Here is a 22,269-nt window from a genome sequence, read left to right as displayed (position 1 = left end):
CCTGCTCTCCGACTTCCGAGGCCGTCCGATCCTCATCAAGCTTCTTCCAAGAGCACGATAGGTGGCGACAATGCGGGCGCAGGCGGTGGTGGCAGACATCTATATTATGCTGAGTCAAGGTCAAAGTAGGGAACGGCGAAGGTGTACGACGACTAGGAAAGCGACTCTGAGCCAAAGATGGAGGATCGGAAACGTCCCTGAAGCCCCGCCTACTGCTGCTGCTGCTGCTGCAGATTCTTGTAAGGCGCAACAATCTTTGTCACAAAGAGGTCGTGCAAACGCGTATCGGGCGTCAGTTCAGGATGGAAGCTGGTCATGAGGATGTTGCCCTGCCGCAAGGCAACAATCTGCGAGTCGTGAGCCGGTCGATCGGCGATATCCATCCTGGGATCGCGCTCTGCCACGTGTGCGGCAACAGGACGATTCGAGGGCGACTTGGGTGGCGTCACGGGTTCGGCCAGGGTAGCGAGAATCTCGATGGGAGGTCTCTTTTGCGCCGAGCTCACCGGGTCCGAGGTGTCGTAGAGTGGCGGGGCGACGACGATGCGCAGTGCCGGTTCGGCATTCGCGAGTTTGGGCAGCGGCGGTTCAGAGGCGTTGGCGGGTAGCTCTGCACCGGGTGTGAGCGGGACAGCATTCGTCGTACTTATTGGCACCGGTACCGAGTCGGCCAGAGTGGCAGGATCGACACGCTTCACCAGCGTTGGCTCGTCCACACCCACCTTCTCGAGATCGTCGGGGAGCAACAGCGCGTCCACCACAGGTGCACGGATAAACACCCCGTTGAACGGCTCCTCCTGCCTCTCCAGCCCGCGAATCTCGAGCCCAGTCTCGAACGAGTCAATCTGCGACCCAAACCCGTTCCTGCCTACACGAACGTCAACACCGCCGATCAACTGCTGACCGCCCTTTTTGCCACCGCTCGCCTCTCGAGCCAGCATAATCATGCCCGCACATGTACCCCACACGGGTCGACCGTCACGCACCCACTTGCGCAGCGGTTCCAGCAGTCCAATTCGCTCACAGCCGAGAGAGATCGCAGTAGACTCGCCGCCGGGGATGATGAGCGCATCGCAGTCCGCCAACTGTTCGGGCGTGCGCACGAGCAGGCTACGGATGGTCTGGAGCGGGTGGAGCGAGTTGAGGCGATTGATGTGCGAGGCATGTTCGCGAAAGGCGCCTTGAATCGCAAGCACGCCAACGGTGATTGACGAGGAAGTGCTCGAGGACGACGAGGGCGAGATGCTCCTCCTGGCTGTGGCGCCGTGGCTGCCATTGACCAAAGCGGCTCCTGTTGCCACACCAATGCCGGCCATTGTGGGTCTTGTCACCGTTTCCGTGCGTGTGAGGCGATGCTGGAGGACTGGAGGTGAAGTTGCGAGTGCGGAGAGTGTCGGACTCGAGCTTCTCCTCTGCTTTGTGTGGGGTTCGTAATCTCGAGCCGCACTTGTTGGATCTTTCCTGCAACGCAGCACAGCGCAGTTCTGGCGGAACGGCAGACGAGCAAAAGCATGAGAAAGCGAAAGAAAGAAACTTGATTCTCTCGGCTGACTCGGAGCGCGACATTGGCACACTTTGATTTCAGAAGAAACGATTTGCATTTCTTTATGGACAAGATGTTGGTAACTAAAGTGTAACATGAGTCAAGTTTGAGTTCGCTCTGATTGCTCGGCTCCGACCCGACTACGCGAGAAGAAGGCGAAAAGGCAGGGGGAGACACAAACAGACATGCACGGTGCCTGTTTGGATACCAAATTGGATCATCACTGTCTTCCCGTCTCTCTCCCTATCCATCCTACCATCACCCATCGAGCAGGGGAGTTGACTGGCATCGGCGCAAGACACGAGAAAGCCTGCTTCTTTCTGTGCAGTTAAGTCGCCCACCATGCCGCCCCGCAACAGGACGCTCGACCTTCCCGTCGCCGTCAACGAGTCCATCTCGCTTGACTTGGACCCGCTTCCTCCCGCCGAAGATATCCAGGTCTTCTTGGAAGCGCTCGTTTACGAACGCCCTCCTTCCAAGTACTGGTCTCGACTCGCCTCTCAGCTCTACTTTGAGAACCGTATCCCCGAAGCCATCCAGGTCTGTGCCAAAGGTGTTCAGGTGCTAGCTTCCCACAAGCCGACCGAAACAATTCCTCTCCGCGCCCTCCTCGCTGCCTTTGCCCTCAACAACGCCAGAACCGCTCCAAAAATAATCCTCAACGATGCTCGCTACCAGCGTCTCCCCCCCAACCAGCAGACCAAGGACGCATTCTACAAGGAGTCCGCCGCCAACCAATCACAGGCTCACATCCTCGATCCAAAGCACCACATCAACCAGCTCTCCAAGGCCATCTCTCTCACCAACGCCGGGCAAAATGATGGCGCCTCCAACATATTTGACGCAATCCTCAACCAACATCCCAGACATGCGCTTGCTCTGCTCGGCAAAGCTTGCATCCTCCTGCGTAAGCGCAACTATGCGCCCGCCCTCAAGCTCTATCAGCAAGCTCTCGAGGTCAGCCTGCTGGTTCAGACCAAAGCTGACAAGGATGGCGAGAACGCTGCCACTCTCGGCTGGAGGGGCCCCGACCCCCGTGTCGGCATCGGTCTCTGTCTCTGGGGCTTGGGTCACCACGATGCTGCCAGAAAGGCTTGGAAGCGCGCTGTGCAGCTCAACGCCAAAAACGCCCCCGCTCATCTCCTTCTGGGTATCTCGAGTCTCAACCTGGTTAAGCAGACCGCCCGTCTAGTCCCTGGTACCTTTGGCGCTCACGTAGAGAGGTCGGAGGAGGAAGCACGCGAGCTCGCTTACACCGAGGGCATGTCCAGCCTTCAGCAGAGTTGGAAGCTCGACAAGAGCAATGCCACCGCTGCCATTGTCATGAGCGAGTACTTTATCAACAACGCTGCGCAAGCCAAAAACCAGGCCGGACCCGCTCTGCAGGTAGAACAGGCCGCCATGGCTCACTACGCCACTGCTCTCAAGCTGGCCGAGCACGCCATCCAGTATTCCGAGGGGCGCATCGGTGTCAATCATGCTCAGCTCGTCTATGCTCGAGCATCCCACCTCGCGTCGCAACTCTCCATTAATGCTGCTCAGCCCGAGCTGCGTCTTCAAGCCCAGCGATACTATGCACGAGTCGTCGACGACGTGACGCGCATCCTATCTAGTGCTACCGCTTCCTATGCCGCCAATACCGCACAGCTCCATCTCTGCCTCTCGCTCGCCACGCTCGGTTTGGCTCAGTGCCAGGTCGCCAACCGTGACCCCCTCGCCGCCATCAACACCCTTGATGCGCTTACCTCGAGACCCGCCAACTCGGCCTCGGCGACGCAGACCATCGAGCTCTCGCTGCTGGCTGCTAGTCTGCGCGCTCAATCGCACCCGGGCGCCACCGCTTCCGAGCGACAGGCCGATGCCGAGCGCGCCCGCATCATCCTTGACCGCGCTCTTCGTCTCATCGAAGCTGCTAAACTCGACGCCTACGGTCCGCAGGCTCTGTTTGCTCAACCGGACGAGTTCCCTTCCGCCTCTCCTGCCACTACTTCGATTGCCCCGGCTGACGCTGCTGCTGATGTACCCGCCGCTCTTGCCAAAGCTTCGCTGTCCATCCGCACTGAGGATCTCTCCAAGACCGCGCTCGAGGCCATCGCCAGCCTCGGATCTGATCCGCTTACCCGCGTCGAGTTTGCCGAGCTGCTCCAGACCGAGGACTTGGCTCGCGCCACCACCGCCTACGCAGAGGGTCTCGAGCTCGCCAAGGCCAAGGCAATCACGCGCGGACATAACGTCGATGCCATCGACGACGACCAAGCTGCTACCAATGTTGCCCTGCTCACCAGTCTCGAGACGTGTCTCGGTGCCGTTCTCGCCATCCGCGCCACCGACATTCCCTTCAGTGAAACTCAGCGGGAAGAGGAGCGCAAGTGGCTTCTTCAACGATCTATCTCGCGCCTCGAATCCGCTGTTACTGCTGCTGCCAACGCGGTTAACGCCTTTAGCGCTTCCGCTGCTTCAGCGCCTGCCACTACAGCGCGTCTCGAGGCGCAGCGCACCGTCGATGCTGTCAAGCTCATCGCCTCTTACAACCTCGGTCGCGCCAACGAGGCGGCTGACAATGTCGACGCGGCTCGCGAAGCCTACCAGTCGCTTCTGCACGCTCATCCCGAGTACACCGACGCGAAGGTCCGTCTTGCTATCCTCAACGTTGCCAATACACCCGTGGCGATGACAAGGGGCTCTGACGCCGTTGCCAAGGCCAAAGCGCTCCGTGACGCTACCAACACACTGTTGAAGGAGGCGCTCGACTCGGACCCGGGCAATCTAGACACGCGATCCACGTACGTCTGCTTCCTCGCCGGCGAGTTCCCGGGCAGCCCCACACCTTCGTGGAGTGCGATCAAGGAGTTTACAGCTCAACTCTTTGCGGGTGCCACTGAGGCCAAGTTGCAAGCTGCATTTGGAGGCGCGGCGGCCGCCAAGGCAGCCGCTGAGAGCGGCCGTCGCGATGCTCACACGCTCGCTTCGCTCGGCTGGGCCTATTATCAGCTCGCTGTCCACGCCACCGGACCCAGCGCCAAGGCAGAACGCAGCAAAAACATGATGCGCGCCACCGATCTCATGGACAAGGCGCTGGGTGTGGATGCACGCTGTGCGTTTGCTGCGCAAGGTATGGCCATCTTGCTGGCCGAAGATGCCTTTGCTGAAACAGCAGGTGGCACCTCGCTTACGCTCCCGACCATTGGAGGCGCGCCCGATGAGCGAAGGAAGCAGAACGCCGACGAGGCGCTTGCCATCCTGTCAAAGCTGCGCGAGCTCAAGGACGAGGGCAGCGTGCACGTGTGCATCGGCCACGTGCTCATGCAGAAGGACGAGTTTGAGCGTGCGCACAAGTCGTACGAGCTGGCGTCGAAGCGTTTCTACCATGGTGCTAATGCGGCCGTGATCCAGTACGTGGCGAGGGCCGAATATGCCGTTGGCATGAAGACCAAGTCGTTTGCCAGCCTGCAGAGCTCCCTGGCGCATCTTGAGGAAGCTCGCGAGCTGGTGATCAAGGAGCGTGGACCTGAACACCCGGAATGCCGCCAGATCGAGTACAACTATGCGGTGACGGCGCAGAAAGGTCTGCAGATGCTGTTCGATCTGCAAAAGGATCGCAAGACCGCTCAAGCGCTTCGCGACGCCATTGCTGCCGTCGAACGTGTGCAGCCGTTGCTTGTTGCGCCTGTCGATACCGGTTCGCCGCAGCAGACGCCGCTGGGCAAAGAGGGTGCGCTGCTCGAAGCGGCAAAGCGCGGACAGCTGCTGTGGATGTCGCCGGATGTGGTGGAGCAGCGAGGCAAGTACGGAGCCTCTTCTCTGCTCCAGCGTGCCACGCAGGCGCTTGCCGACCAGGAGAGCTACGAGGCCGAGGTGCTGCAGCAGAAGGAAGCTGTTGCAGCCGCACGACGGGAGAAGGAACTGCTGCGCGAACAGGAACGCATCCGCAAGGAGGAAGAGTACCGCGCACAGATCGAGCAGATGGCCGAGAAGCGTAAAGCGCTGCGCGAGGAAGCGGCCAAGATCGAGTATCTCCGTGAGGCCACGCCGGAGAAGGAGCCTAGAAGGCGAGCTAAGCGCGAAGACGTTACGTCCGGCGAAGAGGATGCGCCGGACGCGACGGCTGAAAAGGGCAAGAAGCGCAAGCGCAGTGCGGGCAAGAAGAAGAAGGGGGCTAAGAAGAATCTCGACATTGTCGACAGCGACGACAATGACGATAGCGACGACGAGGGGTTGTTTGGCGGAGGAGCCGGGAGTGGCAGTGAGAGCAGCGATGGCAACGACGACGAGGACGGCGATGACGAGATCATCCGCAACGGCGCCAAGCTGCTCGCTGAAGAAGGAGGCGATGACAGCGGGGCTACTCGCAGCGGCAAGTCGTCCAAGCTATCGAAGCTGGCCAAATCCAAATCGAAGCGGAAGTCATCGTCTTCGAAAACGGACAAGAAGAAGCGCAAGAGTCTCAAGAAGGCCAAAGTACGCGATAGCGACGATGATGACGATGATGACCAGGACGACGCGGTCAACGAGGACGACAGCGATGCCGACGTCGGAAAGGTGAGGAAGAGCAGGAAGGGCGTGTTTGACGAGAGCAGCGACGAGGACGAGGCGGCTGAGAAGAAGGCCAAGTCATCCTCGTCGTCGGGTCAGAAGAGGACGAAAAAGGCGCGTGTTACCAACGACATGATCGACAGTGACGAGGAAATGGCGCTTCTTGACATGGAGTAAGGTTCCTGCCTGCACGAATGTTTGGTCTCTTCTCGACAGAGCAATTCAGACTACAATACCAAATGAAATATTTTGTTCTCTCTTTTCAGGATAGTTGTGTGTTGGGTTGGTGTGGGTGAGAGGCTTGACGCGAGGATGCTGGAGCTACATGACGAGCCAAAGGACGGAGCTGGACGCAATCCGCGGGGGATCACCCTCCGCTTGGATCGAAGTGATATCGCTCGACTCCATTCTAGCGAGCGAAGGGAGAGCCGTAAGTGTGAGGAGGGAGTGAATAGCGTCGAAAAGGTCCTCTGCCGCGGGATCTCTAACCTCCGTGGGCTAACCCCGATTTCGTGTTTTCCTGATCTGACAATTTGCAAAAACGGAACGAAAAGCCGTGCAAGCGAGGCTTTCAGAAGACTCGGCCTGAGAGAGCCGGCTTTTAGGCAAGGCGCTGCTGCTGCTGTTGCTGCCGTGCTGTTTTTATTTCCGCTCTCCACAGCCGGTTGCCTCGTGCCTCTTGGACCAACCAGAACCCTTTTCGAGTCAATTAAGGTCAAGTGTCACTTGACTCGTTCGGACGGCTCCAACGAAAAGAGGCCGGTACCGTTACCGCTCCGCCCTCCGTCCGCTCTTCTTCTTCTTACAACATCATCGCCATCACTTCTCGTCGAAATCCTCGAATCCTGCATCATCAAGACGTTGCTTTCGACTAGGCTCCTAGACCCGCAGATCTACTTTCAATCGTAGAGTTGCCACGCTGCAACCGCGCTTCACACACACACACACACACACGCGGCGATACCCCACTGTCTCTCACACGATGTTCGACTCGATAGAAGACACAGTGGCCGACATCAAGGCGGGCAAATTCGTCGTAGTCCTCGATGATGAGGATCGGGAAAACGAAGGCGATTTGATCATCGCTGCTTCGCTCTGCACGACCAAGCAGATGGCCTGGTTCATCCAGCACTCGTCCGGGTTCATCTGCATCTCGCTCACACCGGAACGCATCGCGCAGCTGGAAATCCCGATGATGGTGCCCAACAACACTGAGAAGAATAAGACTGCCTACACGGTTACGGTGGACTACAAGCACGGCATCACTACGGGCATCTCTGCGTCCGACCGTGCGCTCACGTCCCGTCAACTGGCCGATGAGAAGCTCGCTGCGACAGCGGGTGATTTCACACGGCCTGGCCACATGAACCCGTTGCGCTACACCGAGGGCGGCGTGCGAGTCAGGAGGGGCCATACAGAGGCGAGTGTCGACCTGTGCAAGCTGGCCGGGTTGCCACCCGCGGGGCTGCTGTGTGAGCTCGTGGATCCGGATGACGAGGAAGGTGGCATCGCGAGCAGGGACGCCTGCTTGAAGTTTGCTAAGCAATGGGGGTTGAAGGTCACGACCATCGAATTGCTGAAGAAGTACAGGGAGGAGAAGGAGGGGGAACTGGAGGAAGAGACGAGACAGAAGTTGGTAGATGACAAGACGAGAGGAGTGAGCATCAGCGAGCAGAAAGTGGTGCCTCCTGCTGCGACTACGGTGTGAGTGGAAAGGCGTCCTGACCTTGGTTCTGTAGTACGAGATCATCTTTCTGTGAATCGTGGTGGTGATTCTGCAATGGTACATTCATCGATTCGGCTTCTTTTGCGTCGCAGGCACGTATCGCTCTTGCCAGGGTTCCATGTGAACGTATGATGCATGCACTTCCTTGCTTGGAGATACTCAAAGCCATTGATGTCGCCGCACGGCAGTGAGGATGCCTTACAGCACAGCATACCTGGAGCAAGTCGTTGCTACTACTCGATCACGAAGATCCAGCGACTTGCTTCCTTGCTCACTCTCTCTGCCAAAGACGCATTACAAACACTCTAACATTCCTATGAAAATCTGTGCCGGTCCTGCTTGGGCTGCTCACGCTCACTCGGTGCGGTAAATTTTGTTCTTCTGGCTTCTTCCCTCGTAGAGTGCGATTTTTGAAGACAGACGCGTTTGGGCTGTGAGAAGAATTCCCCCTGCCAAAAAAGAAGCGCTGCAGAGACACACTCTTCTCACGCTGTTCTGAGCAACCAACAGTGCGTGCGCACTCTCGAGGCTGAGCAACAACGCAACACTTTCGGATTCAGCTCACACGCACGGTCGATTCCACACCATCACCACCGCCGACAGCGCTTTCTCAGCTCGTCGATATCACGAATCACTCGATCATCAAAGCAACCAGGTTACGCAGCGGATTCCGTCACAGCGCTCACACGATCAGGACTCAACACCAACCTTGCAGTTGATTCAACAGCATAACGACTTGGAAGCATTGGTCTAGACCGCAACCATGTCTGCCCCCATCTTTGCACAGGAAGCGACCCAGGAGCGTGCCGAGAACGCACGCCTCTCGTCGTTTGTCGGCGCCGTCGCTCTCGGCGACCTCGTTAAAACCACGCTCGGTCCCAAGGGCATGAACAAGATCCTGCAGAGCGTGGGCTCCAACGATATTGTTGTCACCAACGACGGAGCTACTATCCTCAAATCGATCCACCTCGACAATGCTGCCGCCAAGATCCTGGTCAATATCTCCAAGGTGCAGGACGACGAGGTCGGCGATGGCACAACCAGTGTGTGTGTGCTCGCTGCCGAGCTGCTGCGCGAAGCCGAGAAGTTGGTCGAGATGCGCATTCACCCGCAGACCATTGTCGAGGGCTACCGCATTGCGTCGGCTGCTGCACTCAAGGCGTTGGAAGACACTGCAGAGGATCACGGCAAGGACGCAAGCACGTTCCGCACCGATTTGCTCAACATTGCACGCACCACTCTCAGCAGCAAGGTGCTCAGCGCCGACAAAGATTACTTTGCCAACCTTGCCGTCGACGCCGTGCTCCGCCTCAAAGGCTCCACCAACCTCGAACACATCCAGATCATTAAGAAGCCTGGAGGCAAGCTCACGGATTCGTACCTCGACGAAGGCTTCATCCTGAACAAGAAGATCGGTACCAACTGCCCCAAGGCGCTCAACAACGCCAAGATCCTCATCGCCAACACGTCGATGGACACGGACAAGATCAAGGTGTTCGGTGCGCGTGTTCGCGTCGAGGGCACGGGCAAGCTGGCCGAGCTCGAGCGTGCAGAGCGCGAGAAGATGAAGGCCAAAGTGGACAAGATCAAGGCACACGGCATCACGTGCTTTGTCAACCGCCAGCTGATTTACAACTACCCAGAGTCGCTGCTCGCCGAGGCGGGCATCATGTCGATCGAACACGCCGATTTCGAGGGTGTCGAGCGTCTTGCGCTCGTTACGGGTGGAGAGATTGCAAGCACCTTTGACCGCCCGGACCTCGTCAAGATCGGCCAGTGCGGACGCATCGAAGAGATCATGATTGGCGAGGACAAGCTGATCAAGTTCTCGGGCGTAGCCGCCGGCGAGGCGTGCACCGTCGTGTTGCGCGGTGCGACGTCGCAAATGCTCGACGAGGCCGAACGCTCGCTCCACGACGCACTTTCGGTGCTGTCGCAGACGGTTGGCGAGACGAGGGTGTTGCTCGGAGGCGGGTGTGCAGAGATGTCCATGTCCAAGGTCGTCGACGAAGCGGCGCGCACAACTTCGGGCAAGAAGGCGATTGCTACCGAGGCGTTCGCGAAAGCGCTCCGACAGCTCCCGACCATTCTGGCGGACAACGCAGGGCTGGATTCGTCCGAACTGGTCGCTCAGCTCCGCGCCGCCCATCAGCAGGGCAATGCCACGGCTGGGCTCGACCTGGATGCTGGAAAAGTGGCGGATATGAAGGAAAAGGGCGTGCGCGAGTCGTACAAGCTCAAGAGGCAGGTAGTCGTCTCGGCGACCGAGGCGGCAGAGATGATCTTGCGCGTGGACGATATTCTCAAGTGCGCTCCTAGGAGGCGGGAGGCTCACTAGAGGTGTGTGCTTTGGACGGGCGTCTGGGAACATGTTGCAGATGCGAAATTTAGATTGTAACAAACCGAAAGCGAGGGCGAGAGTGTGAAGGTCGCGATGGTGGTTGAGGCTGCGGGGGTGGTGCGGCGCAGCCTGAGAACGCGAGCGGTGGGGCAGAGGCATGCACTTCTGTGCTCGTTTCCATGAGCGCACTCGTCTGCACCGCTCACTGTCCCCACACACGCCACTAGCACAACCAACACACTATTCGGAGTCTGACACTGAATTAAAATCGATTGAGAAAACCCACAGAGCAGGCGGCAAGCTGCATGAGAACCAACTCCCTCAATCCCTCTCAGCCAACCTCTCGAGGATAATGCTAATCTCCTCATCGTTGAGCTTGCGGAAGCGCTTCTGCAGCTGCACCTCCTTCGGCAGCGTGCTGGAATCCAACTGTGCAACGCCACCCTCGTCATCGCCGCCCAGCAACACCTTGGCCGCGTCCGGACCCCCGACGATGGCCACCTCGAGCTCGCTCGGCTTCAAGTCCTGGGCCAGCACGGTAGCCAGCGTGTTGACCGCCAGATCCAGCGTCTGTTCCACGCTGAGGTTCGACGAGATGTATTCTGCTTCGAGCGCGGCTGCGTCGATGGCTGATGCGCCTGCCGGTGGCTCTGGCACGTCTCCCGCTCCCGCTGTAGAGGAAGACGACTTTTTAAACTGCTTTTCGAGGAAGTTGGTGGCTTCCGTCTGTTTGACGCCAGCAGCGGTGGCGCGGAAGCCGACGTAGTAGCCGGCGGGGTCGATCTTGAAGATCTGCGGTCCGCGTTCCGGGTCGATGCCAACGAGGATCATCGAGACGCCGTAAGGGCGCATGGCAGCTCGCTGGGTGTAGACTTGGTTGAGGTTGGCCATGCGCTTGGCGAGCAGATCGGGCGTAATGGCAAAGCCGTACTTGTATTTGAAGTCGGCCGCTTCCATCTTTGCGCGTTGCACTTGGGCTCTTGCGTCGGCTGCAAATACGAGAAAAAGACTCGTCAGTCACAATGCTCCTGATCGCCTGCGTTCTTGCCTGGGGGGGTCGAAAGATGACTTACCAACTCGACCGGTCATGATGCACCCAATTTCGGGAGTGAGGTTGAAGATGTTGGTGACACTTGCAGCGTCAATGAGCTTGTCCTGTTGGTGAACGATGCAATAGTCTTGTCAGTAACGGCCGAGTCTAGAAAAAGGTAGGGGCGAGATGGAGACTACCTACGGGAACCTTTTTCTGACCGACTACGACGGAGCAGTCCTTGCCGCGAACAGCGATGCTGGTTAGGCCCGCCGTGTTGATCGCCTTGAAAGCATATTCGACCTGGTACAGCCTTCCATCTGGCGAAAAGATGGTCAAGTATCGGTCATACGACGAGCGCGACATTGTACGTAGAGGTGAGCGCTTCGAGCACTAGAACCACGTTGGTTTGCTGAAAAGGCGTGCTGCGCTCGGCTGACGAATGGGGCAGCTCAATGTTGGTGTCCCGTCTGACGATGCTGCGATTGTGGTGTTGGCCGGCCGGTGTGTGCAGAAGGGCGGATGACGATGATGATGAGAAGAGGTGGGTGTGTGAAGAAGATGCGCCAAAAGTGACACTTTGCCAAAGCTGAGTGTGGAGCAAAGCCAACGACGCTCCACTGACGACGCGGTCTGAGCGCTCCTCTGTAATAATCCAAGGCAGCAGAGAGGCACAGTCTTAGCTGGGACCACAGTCGATCACCGTGCATTCGCCTGACTGCAACTGTGCGCTCGAAATTCTGCAAAAGCCCATCGCCGATGAATAGCTGAGGCGGTACCCCGATACTGACGGCAACACGTGATCTCAAAGCCAGATTCCTTCTTGCGCCTCTGCTCTCGAGCTGAGAGAGGAAAAAAAAGTCGAAGGAAAAAAGCAAATTTTTCAGAATTTTGGGCAAGACGCAGCAGTTGGAGCAGAGCAAGTAGAGCAAGCAGAGCAAGCTTGAGAAAGCTGAGAACGCTTTGAGCTTCGTCGCCGCCATCAGCTCTTCTTCATCGTCTATACCTTTCTATAACCTCTGTCATCGTCACCAACTCTCCTTTGGTCCTTGACTCGCAACTAGTCTCGCGACTGCAACAGACCCGAAGGTCCCGACTTCACGGCTTTGTTACGAAGCTCGGTGATTCTGCACTGTCCGCCCGCCGCCCTCGGTGCATTCTCGTCCTTCCAACGCAAAGGCTAGCATCGAATCTTTCCAACATGTCGTCCGCTCCCACCCACATCCTCTTTGAATGCGCTACGGGATGCGCCGTCTTCGAGGTTGCTGCCGTCGAGGAGATCGGCTCGCTCACCCGTGCCGTTCAGGAGAGCGTCAATGAAGTCAACACTTTCGGCAAGATGGTCAAGCTTCTCTCCTTCTCTCCCTTCAAGAACGCCCTCGACGCACTTCAAGCCTCTCTTGACATCTCGGAAGGTGTCGTCAACGACTACCTCAAGTCGCTCCTCACACTCAACCTGTCCTCTGGCAAGAAGAAGAGCGTCGTACTCGGTGTACAGGACAGGAACTTGGCTTCTTCCATCGTCGGTGAGCTCGGCATTCCCTGCGACACCGGCGAGACCTCGCTCGAACTCATCCGTGGTGCACGACAGCATGCTGAGAAGCTGCTCAAGGGTATGGCTGATGGCGATCTGGCCAAGGCGCAGCTCGGTCTCGGTCACAGCTACTCGCGTTCCAAGGTCAAGTTCAACGTCAACAGGAGCGACAACATGATCATCCAGGCCATCGCTTTGCTCGACACCCTCGACAAGGACGTCAACACTTTTGCTATGCGCGTTCGCGAGTGGTACGGCTGGCACTTCCCCGAGCTTGTCAAGCTGACCACCGACAACCTCACCTACGCCAAGCTCGCCAAGTTCATCCGCAACAAGGAGCGTCTCTCGGAAGAGGACGTCGAGGACATGACCGACATTCTCTCCGGCGACGAGACCACCGCCAAGAACATCCTCGATGCTGCCCGCGCCAGTATGGGTCAGGAGATCGGCGAGCTCGACATGCACAACATCCTCAACTTTGCCGACCGCGTCATCAACCTAGGCGAGTACCGCAAAAACATGCACAAGTACCTCATCGAGAAGATGCATCTCGTCGCGCCCAACCTTTCGGCGCTGCTCGGCGAGATCATCGGCGCACGTCTCATCAGCCACGCCGGTTCGTTGACCAACTTGGCCAAGTACCCCGCCTCGACTGTGCAGATCCTCGGTGCCGAGAAGGCGCTCTTCCGTGCGCTCAAGACCAAGGGCAACACGCCCAAGTACGGTCTCATCTACCACGCCTCGGCCATCGCACGTGCTGCGCCCAAGAACAAGGGCCGCATGTCGCGTTTCCTCGCCAACAAGATCTCGATCGCTTCGCGTATCGACTGCTTCTCCGACACGCCCACCACCAAGTTCGGTGAGGTGCTCGCCGTCCAGGTCGAAGAGCGTCTCGCCTTCTACGAGACCGGTAAGGCGCCAAGCAAGAACTCGGACGCCATGAGCAAGGCCATCAAGGCGATCGAGGAGGCTGCCGGTGATCTGATGGACGAAGATGCGGATGACGATGACGACAAGGATGCCCAGATGCCTGCCGCTGTCGGCGTGACAGATCCAGCAGACAAGAAGAGCAAGAAGGACAAGGAGTCCAAGAAGGATAAGAAGTCCAAGTCGAAATCCTCGGACTCGGACAAGAAGAAGGACGTCGAAAAGGCGGCCAAGAAGGCGGCCAAGGAGTCTTCCAAGAAGGACAAGAAGGAAAAGAAGGACAAGAAGGACAAGAAGGAAAAGAAGTAGAGCAATATGCCTCCCTTCTCCCTTCTCTCCACCTCAGCATCCCCCATTTCTTCGTCTTACCCTTAGCATCTCCCTTCCCCCTTATTCTTTGTTCATAGCCTCTTGCCGGTCGTCTGCACTCTGTACTCTAGTCTCGTTTTGCGTCAACAAAACTTCTCTCCAAAGCCCGATGGTAGGGAGTGAGCGTGCTGTGTGGGGTAGAGTATCGTGCTACTGCATATGGCCATAGAGAAACGTTAGGAGCGATGTCGCATAGGTGCGTGTGCTGCCGGCCGAATGAATCGCGACGCAAGCATAGCCCCACTCACGCCTTGAAAATGTGGAGATTTCAGGGTGCAAGCCCGTGCACTTCTTCGTCCCTGCTCGACCATCCTCACCCAATCTCGACACGCTTCATCCACGTCACTATCAGCTCAGCATCTCCTACCGAGCCGATTACACACAGCAACCGGATTTCCTACTTGGAAATACGATACGTATGGCACTCTGACTTGCAATAGCCTCTCATCCGGATCGCAAACCCCGCTGCCACCAATCGATCCTCAGCACCCCTAACCAGGGCATTGGGCTCCAAACATGATCGCCAACCTACCAGCACACGAGAAGCAAGCCTTCTTCGGCATTCTCGACGAATACTTTGCGTCTCGTCCACACCTCCTACCCACGTCCGGCGCTGCATCGCCCAGCGCTGCTCCCCCTCAACGCGGCGTGGCAGGCTTGACGGATCGAACCACCGCTGCAGCAGGCAACGCAGCCGGTTCTGCCGCAAGCGCCGCCGTTTCCAATGCGCTGAGAGATCAGTTTTCTCGTACGGGCATCACATCTAAAGGTCCACCACCCCCCGCACCGAGTGCCAGCAAGAAACCCGCCTTCGGCGCACCGGCAGGGTTGGTTAGCGGGAAGGTAAGTTTTGAGTTGCGCACTGAGCTCCTGTCATGGCTGAGGGAGTGTAAAGGGAGAGAACGCTGAAAGTATCGTTGTAACAAATATAAAAATATGTGGTGATATTAGACACTGGGATCGCTCAACTTGGGCGCACGAACGATATCAAGCCAGCAAATCCCCGCAGCAAGCCCACCAGCTACCGCCAATGCAAGAACATTGCCACCACCAGCAAGAACAGGCGCGAGCATCCCTTCTCCCGCTCCACCAGCAGCACCAGCAGCACCATCAGCCACAGCAAGCATCCTTCCCGAAGGCGCAATCGGCACCGCTCAGGTGCTGTACGAGTGAGTTATTCCCCTTGCAACTCTGCTACGGTTGTGCTTGACCGGTGTCACAGCAGCTAACGATCGTCCTGCTATCTCATTCTGATGTGTACTTCTAACCTGTGTCGGCAGCTACGGCGATGGCACGGATCCAGACGATCTCACAGCGTCGGAGGGCGAGCATATCTACTTGACCGAGAAAATCTCGGACGACTGGTGGAGGGGCATGTCCCAGGATCAGGCTCGTCAGGGGATCATCCCGACTAGCTATGTGCGACAGCTGTGAGCTGCTAGCGGCGAGGTTCAAGACCTGTTCACTGTCAACGTACGATAACTCCAAACACACTTGCATATGCGGTTTTTGCATGCGACACGTTGGTTGAATCTTGGCTTGGATTTGTGGGTTGCGGTCGTCTCGAGCCTGAGCTGCATCGAATCGTTACGCTGCATGCGGGGCTGTGGAAACTGCGATTGGGATGTGGATGTTCAGGCAGGATGGCTGCCTCGCCGGGGACTGGCTACTGAACAGCGTGCACAGTAGCCGGTTGCCAGCAGCTAGCACGGCAGGGAGAAGCAGAGTTTGACCGACCAGTGGATGTCTGCCTTCCTGTGTCTACCATGTTCGCGATGTCATTCGACGAGATCATGTGCCAGCGTGACGAGAGTCTGAACATGGAAGTAGGTTCGTGCTGATCGTGGCCGTTTGGTCGTCTGGGCAGCAGTCTGTGTACTGAGGAGCGATGTGAACGTGGCTCCCACAGACGTGGAACTCATTTGATCAGGATTGTACTTCTCGACGCTCAGCCATTGTCAAACGATGCTGCACACTTGGAAGGATCTTTGCTAGCAGCTGTCACGCTCGCATGAAAGGTAAGAAAAGCGTTCGCACCGATCTTGGGCTACTCACGCCAAGGTTCCAGATATGCGCCCATCGGTGTTCGAGCGTGGTAGGGCTCAGCACCAATCGATGTTGCTAAACCGCTTCGTCGTCATACGTGGTGCTTGGACGAATCACCCGATCTCAAACCTTCCTCACCCCGATCACGCCACCGGATCTCTTCGGCTCTCGTGGCTCTGCAAATTCGCAGTCGCGCAACAATCGCTTAAATTACCTTCGAAGCGAAATGGTTCCCTGGTGCCCTGGTCACGTGTAAAGAGCGATGTGAAACATAGGATAGCGAGCTACAGAGCATGTGAGACCTAAGCGAAACGTTCAAGCGAAGGGATCTTATCCGATGGCAACGTTGAATGGTCCCGAGAGCGCCATGGGAACGGGGGGGGGGTTGCTTCCAGGATGGACGGACAGGTTGTGAAACGCGGTTGCCGTTGTGGGACTAGCTCGAGCAGCAAAGACTCGTGCGCAAGCAAGTGTTCAAATGCGCCTGTAGTATGGTAAAAGTTTGGCTCTGGCTGTTGCTGCCCCGTTCCAGCGCTCCCTCTGTTGTGTCTCGCCTGGTCGCGGCATGCGCAACCCACCTGCGCTCTCGACGCACATCCAATATTCTCTCGGCTGTGTCTGTTATGCCAAGGAAAAACACTATCCCCACGCCACGATATGCGAGCCCCCCTTTTTTTCCCCTTGACCGAGTCGACAGGTTTGACAACACGCCACATTCACTACTGCAAGGAAAGGCACGCTGCAAAGGACACGCCAATACCATGTGCCAGTGACTCGAGAGAAAAACGCAAAAGTCACAAGGGCGAGCGAGGGCAACGAGACAACGCAGATTCAAACACAGCGGCGTCAGTGCTTGCGGAGCTGCAAAGATCGACTCGAGAAACAGAGACACTCCCATCGACGAACTGCTGTTGTAAGGCGACCATCCGGCAGACGTGATTGGACCCGGGGGTTCAACCGACCCAAGCGCAGACGGCGATTGGTCGGGATTTACTCTTGCAACGCAGCAATAGCAAAGAGGCTTCCCTCTGCGTCCAAAAAGCATTCGCCTACCCTAAAATTATCCTTTCGATCGAGTTTTCAGCCTCCGATGAAACGACGCCACCCCGACTCACGTGTGCAATGCAGAAAGTGGTGATGATGGTGGTTGTCGTCATCGTTGTCCCCGTTCCAGACCCGTACGAGGCGGGCGAGGGTTGATTGGATGGCGCTGATGGCCAAGGCTTCTCTGCACCTTGTGTCTGCGCGTGGTATGGGTGCTACAGTGTCTTTCGCCGAGCATTGCTGAACGATAATTAGGCGAAAAGGAAACAAAAGCGGTCAACGTGGCGTCGTGTCTTGTCTCGCTTACCAACAAGCAAAGAGACAAACCCCCTGCACAAAAGCGTCACGGCCTTGGTGTCGATGGCCGAAAAAAATCTCAATACTCAGACCTCTTGTAATGAACAGTTCGTTCGAAAGACCACGGTCACGTAGCAGGAGGGGCGGAAAGCGGTGTTGGAAGGAGTTGCGATCGGGACAGTTACACCAACACCGACGAAATGCCGATACCTGACGCTGCGAATGACTCTGACAGCGCGTAAGTCGAGACCGACCTGCTGCAACTTTATCAAGGTGCACCAAGATCACGTTTGCATGCGGCGTTCTTTGTCCAATTGGAAGCACAGCCAACCCAGCGTCAGCGCTATGCCGGATAAGCTCGGGCATATTTTTCCATTGGTCCACCGGTCAACCCGGCTTTCCAAAACCTCGTTGGTTCGCTTGAACGGTTGCCCTTTGAAGGAGAGGCATTGTTTGTTGGTGTGTGAACCTTCCCGGGCAGCATGCGAATCCGCGAGCTCAAAAGCAGAACAAGTCAGCTTGGAGGATTGTGGTCTAGCGCCATCCAATCAACCCTCCCTGACTCCGACGTTTTTCTGGATCCTCGATCGACGATTGCGAAACTTGATCCAGTTTCATTGGAATTGGTTGCCGTTGCGGTTGCAGTTGCAGTTGCCGTTGTCGTCGACCTCGCCCTACCTAGGGCGAGAGCTCAAGGAAGAAGAGCTTGTGGCGCTTGCTCTTGATCGGGATAAACGGGCAAATGCAGCGCTGCATTCCGGAAGCTAATGTACGTTGATACGCTTCCAGGCCCGCCTCGACAAAAGCTGATTCATCGGAAGGAACAGGGCGTAGTCCTCGATGTGATCTTCGTATGGACGAAGAAAAGCAGCGCGTCCTGGAGCTTCTCGCAAAGCTGGACAAGTCCTCCTCGCGGTTTCCGAGGGAGAGCACGCGTCCGCTGTCGAATCATGCAGGCGACAAAGGCATCTGATTTTGGCTTACGGTTGAACCCATCGTGTGTGGGCTTCTGCATGAAAACATCACCCTAAGCAACGCAGCAAGACCACTCCGATCCGATCCCGTCCTTGACCCTACTGTTACGAAATTAATCGACTGGATGTGGTGTTGTGTGTGGCAGGAACAAACAAGGTTAGGCAAGAATTGCAAGACCTCAGAGTGGGGCATGCAAGTCTCAAGCCTAAGCGAGACAACCAAATCAGCCTCACTGTGATCTGGTCAGCTGGGATTTCGCACACCGCATCTCCAGTCAGCGAGGAAGGAGTTGGGTATGTTTGTTTTGCAATTCAGTTTACTTTGTGGAAATTGGGATGGAATGGCCATCGACAAGGTTCTTCTCCTCGCAAGCCCGCCTCGGCTAAGGCCAAGAAGTTGATCTCGCTTGTCTGTCAATTCGCTTTGGATCTGTTTGTGATTTCCAATTTTTCTTTTTCTTTTCCTTTTCTTTTCTGGATGTGTAATTTCTATGACATTAGTTTTTTAAAAACTTGAAAAACTGAGAAGGGTCGACTGTTTGTTCTGAGCTTGCGTGGGTGCGTGCGGTGCGTACGAGCTGCGCCGTTTCCGGTCCATGTTTGGACGAAAATACAAAATAAAATCTAAGCGCTCCAATCGTCTCGTTGGCGCTTAGCCTTTGTTCTTGATCTGCAGCCAAGCCGACAGCTGCAGCGAGATCTTGCTCCTGGGCAGCAAAAGCGCATCACCAACGACCGCTAACCGGCTTGTCGAGGACCAGAACGACTTTTGACTCATCAAGGCAGCGTAATGAAATCGAAATTAGCTTGGGTGCCGACCCGGACGACTGTCAATCTCAGGTAACCACACGATCCCATTCGGCAACAAGCGGAGGCGGATTTGACTCACAAAAGCCGCTCACAAAAGCCGCAAGTGTTTCCTCAATTGCAACCACCCCTGCACCTCACATATTCAGCATGTCTCTCCCTTGCGGCAAAAGGGTTTGGAAAGGAGACGGGTCGGCCTTTGTGTCGAAGCGAGTGGGCAAGCAGGCAGATGACGATTGAATGGAACGCCGATAGGTGCACGCGACCATTAAATTCGACCTGTCTACGTCCTAAAGCCGCTATAGTTTGTCTCACCATCTTCGATTTATCGAGAGAAACACTCTGAGCCATTCCAGATGCTGACAAGCGAACGGTGTCAATCATTGTGGTACATTTACGTGGCAAGTGGCGTAGAGCCAACTTGAGGTCTTTGGGGGGAGATAGGATCGAGTCGGACCCGCTCCGAACTCGCGGGTATGGCGACGATTTGAAGGGTGAACTTGAGTTCTCCGCGCCATCTTTGTCTCTCGCCACGGGCACGTTCCGTTGCTGACGATGCTCCGTCGAAAAGGAGCAATGACATCGACCTGCCTCTGGTTGGACAGCTTCGGGCGGTGTAAAGAAGCGTCTGAGGCGACGGACAACCTTCTAAGCGGCAAATTGCTTGCATCTGAACAACACTATGTCTGCGCGAACTGTGTTGCTTCCTGCACACCCGCTGTTCTCATTCTTCCTCCCTCCCCCGACCGAGGAACGCGTCAACAAGACCCTAAGTCTCACCAGAGCGGTCAGATCTTGATCTCGCTTGTCCTTAGCGTCAATTGCGCAAATAATCCTCTGCCTCTCTATGGCAAACTGTATCGACAACTTCTCGATTGCAAAGTGGGGCCTTTGTGCACAGAATGACGTGACTCGGGGCCCTCGAGACTTGGACAGCTTTGCATTTGTCTCGCATCAAATTTGAATTGGTGGTCCCGATTGGTGGAGAGTGCTACCACTGCGAATATCGCTTCCGACGCGATGGAACAAGGCACAAATGTCTGAGACAATGGGTGGAATGCTAGCACGCTGATTCGCCAAAACGCAGGGTGAGGGGGAGAAGCGCATGATGCAGCAACGTTTACCTCATCTTGCCGCCCCTTGCCGTCCATCGTTGCCAACTGCGACCCACAAATTCGGTTGGAGGCAGCATCGCCATCCTCCTCCTTGCCGATATCTCGCCTCGCAAGCAAACGGCACAGTTGCAGTGCCAACTTCGTCTAGCGAGCCTGTTTGTTGTTGTATGAGCAAGCTGAGCAAAGCAGAGCAGGGATGATCGAGCCGATAATCCACAGACAATCCGCAAACGCGTCAAGGAAGCAGAAGCCGGCAAAGCCTACCGAGGCCAACGACTACTGTAAGCGAGCGGGCGGTAAAGCTTCCCTAGGCGAGCGAGCTTCAGTGCCTGCATGGCTATCGATTGCCTAACAAATTTGCTGCTGATCTTTCTGGGTCGCTGGATGAATAAGGGGCAGCCTCCCGTTTCCTGTGATTTTTTTGGTAGGCGAGCTCGAGGCGGTGATTGCCATGCTCGCCAACGCAACTCGAAGCTGGGGGTAAATCTCTGGTCTCGGCCGACGGACCCGCATCTCATCGCGGCGCGTTCGAGACTCGGTGACGCTGATCTTTTTCCACTTTCTCTCTCCAACGGATGTCGTGTTGGCGAAACGCAAAAAGCCGAGCATTCAAACCAAAGCTCTCAGGTGTGACCCTAGGGTGGCTTGCGACTGCAACAGCTGCATTAATGGAATTGGGCGGAGCGGAATATTTCAAGAGCCGCCGCACTGGGAAGACCGTACAAAGGCTCGCCGAAACGGGGGGCGGCGTCTCGCCCCGGGAAAGGAAAAGGAAGCAGACGGTTGGTGGAGGCGGTCTAGGGCTTCTGCTCGAATCATAGACACCCTTCTGTATGCGTTCGAGGCATAGCGACGGGGTTTGGGAGGCGTCGCACAGCTGGTCACGTCGTGCCTTGGAATGTCGCCGAGTCTTCGACACTCTGAGAAAGGCCAGCATCGACCGGCATAATCGAAAGATTTGAAGTACTGCGACTCGCGAATGGCAATCGATTTGTTAACGACGTAAGCCGGACAGGCATCAGGAACGAGCACGCGCTGCCTAAAGGAGGGGGATGTAAGCGAGAAGGCTGACCGGCGCAGACGAGACAAGGTGGATTCGACCCAGAGCCTCGTTCCTGTCCTCTCCGTGGCCGCACGTCGGAGCTGCCAGGTATCGAAACGAGGCTGTTCTCTTACCTTTGCCAGAGTTTCGACTCTCGAGCGATGATGCGGTCGTTGTTGTTCAAGTCAAACCAAGCCGAGACGACAAGATCTCAGGTCAAATGGGGCGGTATGGTTGTTTTTCGAGAGATCTCGGTTCTCGGGCTCAGCGTGGCGATCTGGCATGTGCCTCGGAATTTCGGCGAACCAACAATCTGGAATTATATCTCACTATTCCGCAGCTGCTCATGCACTGTAAGACTTGCTTGCAGCGGGGAGAGCGGCGGTGCAACCTCTCGCCACAGCTCAAGCTTTGTTGCCCACCATCGCCGGCAAACCGACAACAAGCGCGCTTGCAAGGCCGCACTGGTGGCTTCGCCGGCCTTGGCTGCATCCGCATCTCGCTGCATAGGATAAAGGCCATGAGTAAGGCGGAGTGTAGCCTCAGTATGCGGCCGTGCTGCTTGTTGTCACATAATCACGAAAAATAAACTTTGGTGCCCCACCAAACGAAATAGCAGTAGCAGCGGCAAGAGGACTATCCCTGCTCCCTTCTCGCTTCCTTTGTTTCCGCCTCGCGCTCAAAGAGGGTCGACGACCAATATAGTCAGGATACGCTGGCAAGGGTTGTGTCCCCGCGAGCGTGCACAGCCTGAGCTGGAGCGCATGAGAAAGACTTTCAAACTGCGCTTCCAAATTGTCTTGTCCGTAGTTGACTTGTCCAGGAAGGAAAGAAGCTTTCGAGGAGTATCTCGACGTTTTGCCACCGTCTGCCACCCCCCACCCCCCATGCACAATCACACTGTCTTTTTGTGCACCGAGGTCTGCTATCGAACAGATTTC

At 56.6% G+C, this 22,269-nt stretch overlaps 7 protein-coding genes across 7 annotated transcripts; 5 read left to right on the top strand and 2 right to left on the bottom strand.

The window, feature by feature from the left end:
- Nucleotides 1-209: 209 nt before the first annotated feature.
- EX895_003723 (uncharacterized protein) lies at nt 210-1,316 on the bottom strand (the record flags this gene model as incomplete). Its single annotated transcript, XM_029884321.1, has 1 exon — nt 210-1,316. The coding sequence occupies one exon, from the start codon at nt 1,314-1,316 to the stop codon at nt 210-212; it is 1,107 nt and encodes a 368-aa protein (XP_029739031.1).
- Nucleotides 1,317-1,885: 569 nt separating this feature from the next.
- Nucleotides 1,886-6,253, top strand: EX895_003722 (uncharacterized protein; the record flags this gene model as incomplete). The annotated part of the gene is made up of 1 exon (XM_029884320.1): nt 1,886-6,253. The coding sequence occupies one exon, from the start codon at nt 1,886-1,888 to the stop codon at nt 6,251-6,253; it is 4,368 nt and encodes a 1,455-aa protein (XP_029739030.1).
- An 805-nt stretch (nt 6,254-7,058) lies between these two features.
- Nucleotides 7,059-7,784, top strand: EX895_003721 (uncharacterized protein; the record flags this gene model as incomplete). Its single annotated transcript, XM_029884319.1, has 1 exon — nt 7,059-7,784. The coding sequence occupies one exon, from the start codon at nt 7,059-7,061 to the stop codon at nt 7,782-7,784; it is 726 nt and encodes a 241-aa protein (XP_029739029.1).
- Nucleotides 7,785-8,565: 781 nt separating this feature from the next.
- On the top strand, nt 8,566-10,140 carry EX895_003720 (uncharacterized protein; the record flags this gene model as incomplete). Its single annotated transcript, XM_029884318.1, has 1 exon — nt 8,566-10,140. One exon carries the CDS (start codon nt 8,566-8,568, stop codon nt 10,138-10,140), a length of 1,575 nt encoding a protein of 524 aa, XP_029739028.1.
- Nucleotides 10,141-10,464: 324 nt separating this feature from the next.
- On the bottom strand, nt 10,465-11,539 carry EX895_003719 (uncharacterized protein; the record flags this gene model as incomplete). Its single annotated transcript, XM_029884317.1, has 3 exons — nt 10,465-11,132; nt 11,217-11,298; nt 11,378-11,539. 3 exons carry the CDS (start codon nt 11,537-11,539, stop codon nt 10,465-10,467), a joined length of 912 nt encoding a protein of 303 aa, XP_029739027.1.
- Nucleotides 11,540-12,374: 835 nt separating this feature from the next.
- Nucleotides 12,375-13,943, top strand: EX895_003718 (uncharacterized protein; the record flags this gene model as incomplete). The annotated part of the gene is made up of 1 exon (XM_029884316.1): nt 12,375-13,943. The coding sequence occupies one exon, from the start codon at nt 12,375-12,377 to the stop codon at nt 13,941-13,943; it is 1,569 nt and encodes a 522-aa protein (XP_029739026.1).
- A 576-nt stretch (nt 13,944-14,519) lies between these two features.
- EX895_003717 (uncharacterized protein) lies at nt 14,520-15,437 on the top strand (the record flags this gene model as incomplete). The annotated part of the gene is made up of 3 exons (XM_029884315.1): nt 14,520-14,846; nt 14,955-15,172; nt 15,284-15,437. The coding sequence occupies 3 exons, from the start codon at nt 14,520-14,522 to the stop codon at nt 15,435-15,437; spliced, it is 699 nt and encodes a 232-aa protein (XP_029739025.1).
- Between the last annotated feature and the right edge of the window lie 6,832 nt (nt 15,438-22,269).

Source organism: Sporisorium graminicola, chromosome SGRAM_22, assembly GCF_005498985.1.
Source record: "Sporisorium graminicola strain CBS 10092 chromosome SGRAM_22, whole genome shotgun sequence".
Classification (NCBI taxonomy): Eukaryota; Fungi; Basidiomycota; class Ustilaginomycetes; order Ustilaginales; family Ustilaginaceae; genus Sporisorium; species Sporisorium graminicola.
The sequence above is the reverse complement of the archived record's forward strand: the minus strand, read 5'-3'. Positions and strand labels throughout refer to the sequence as shown.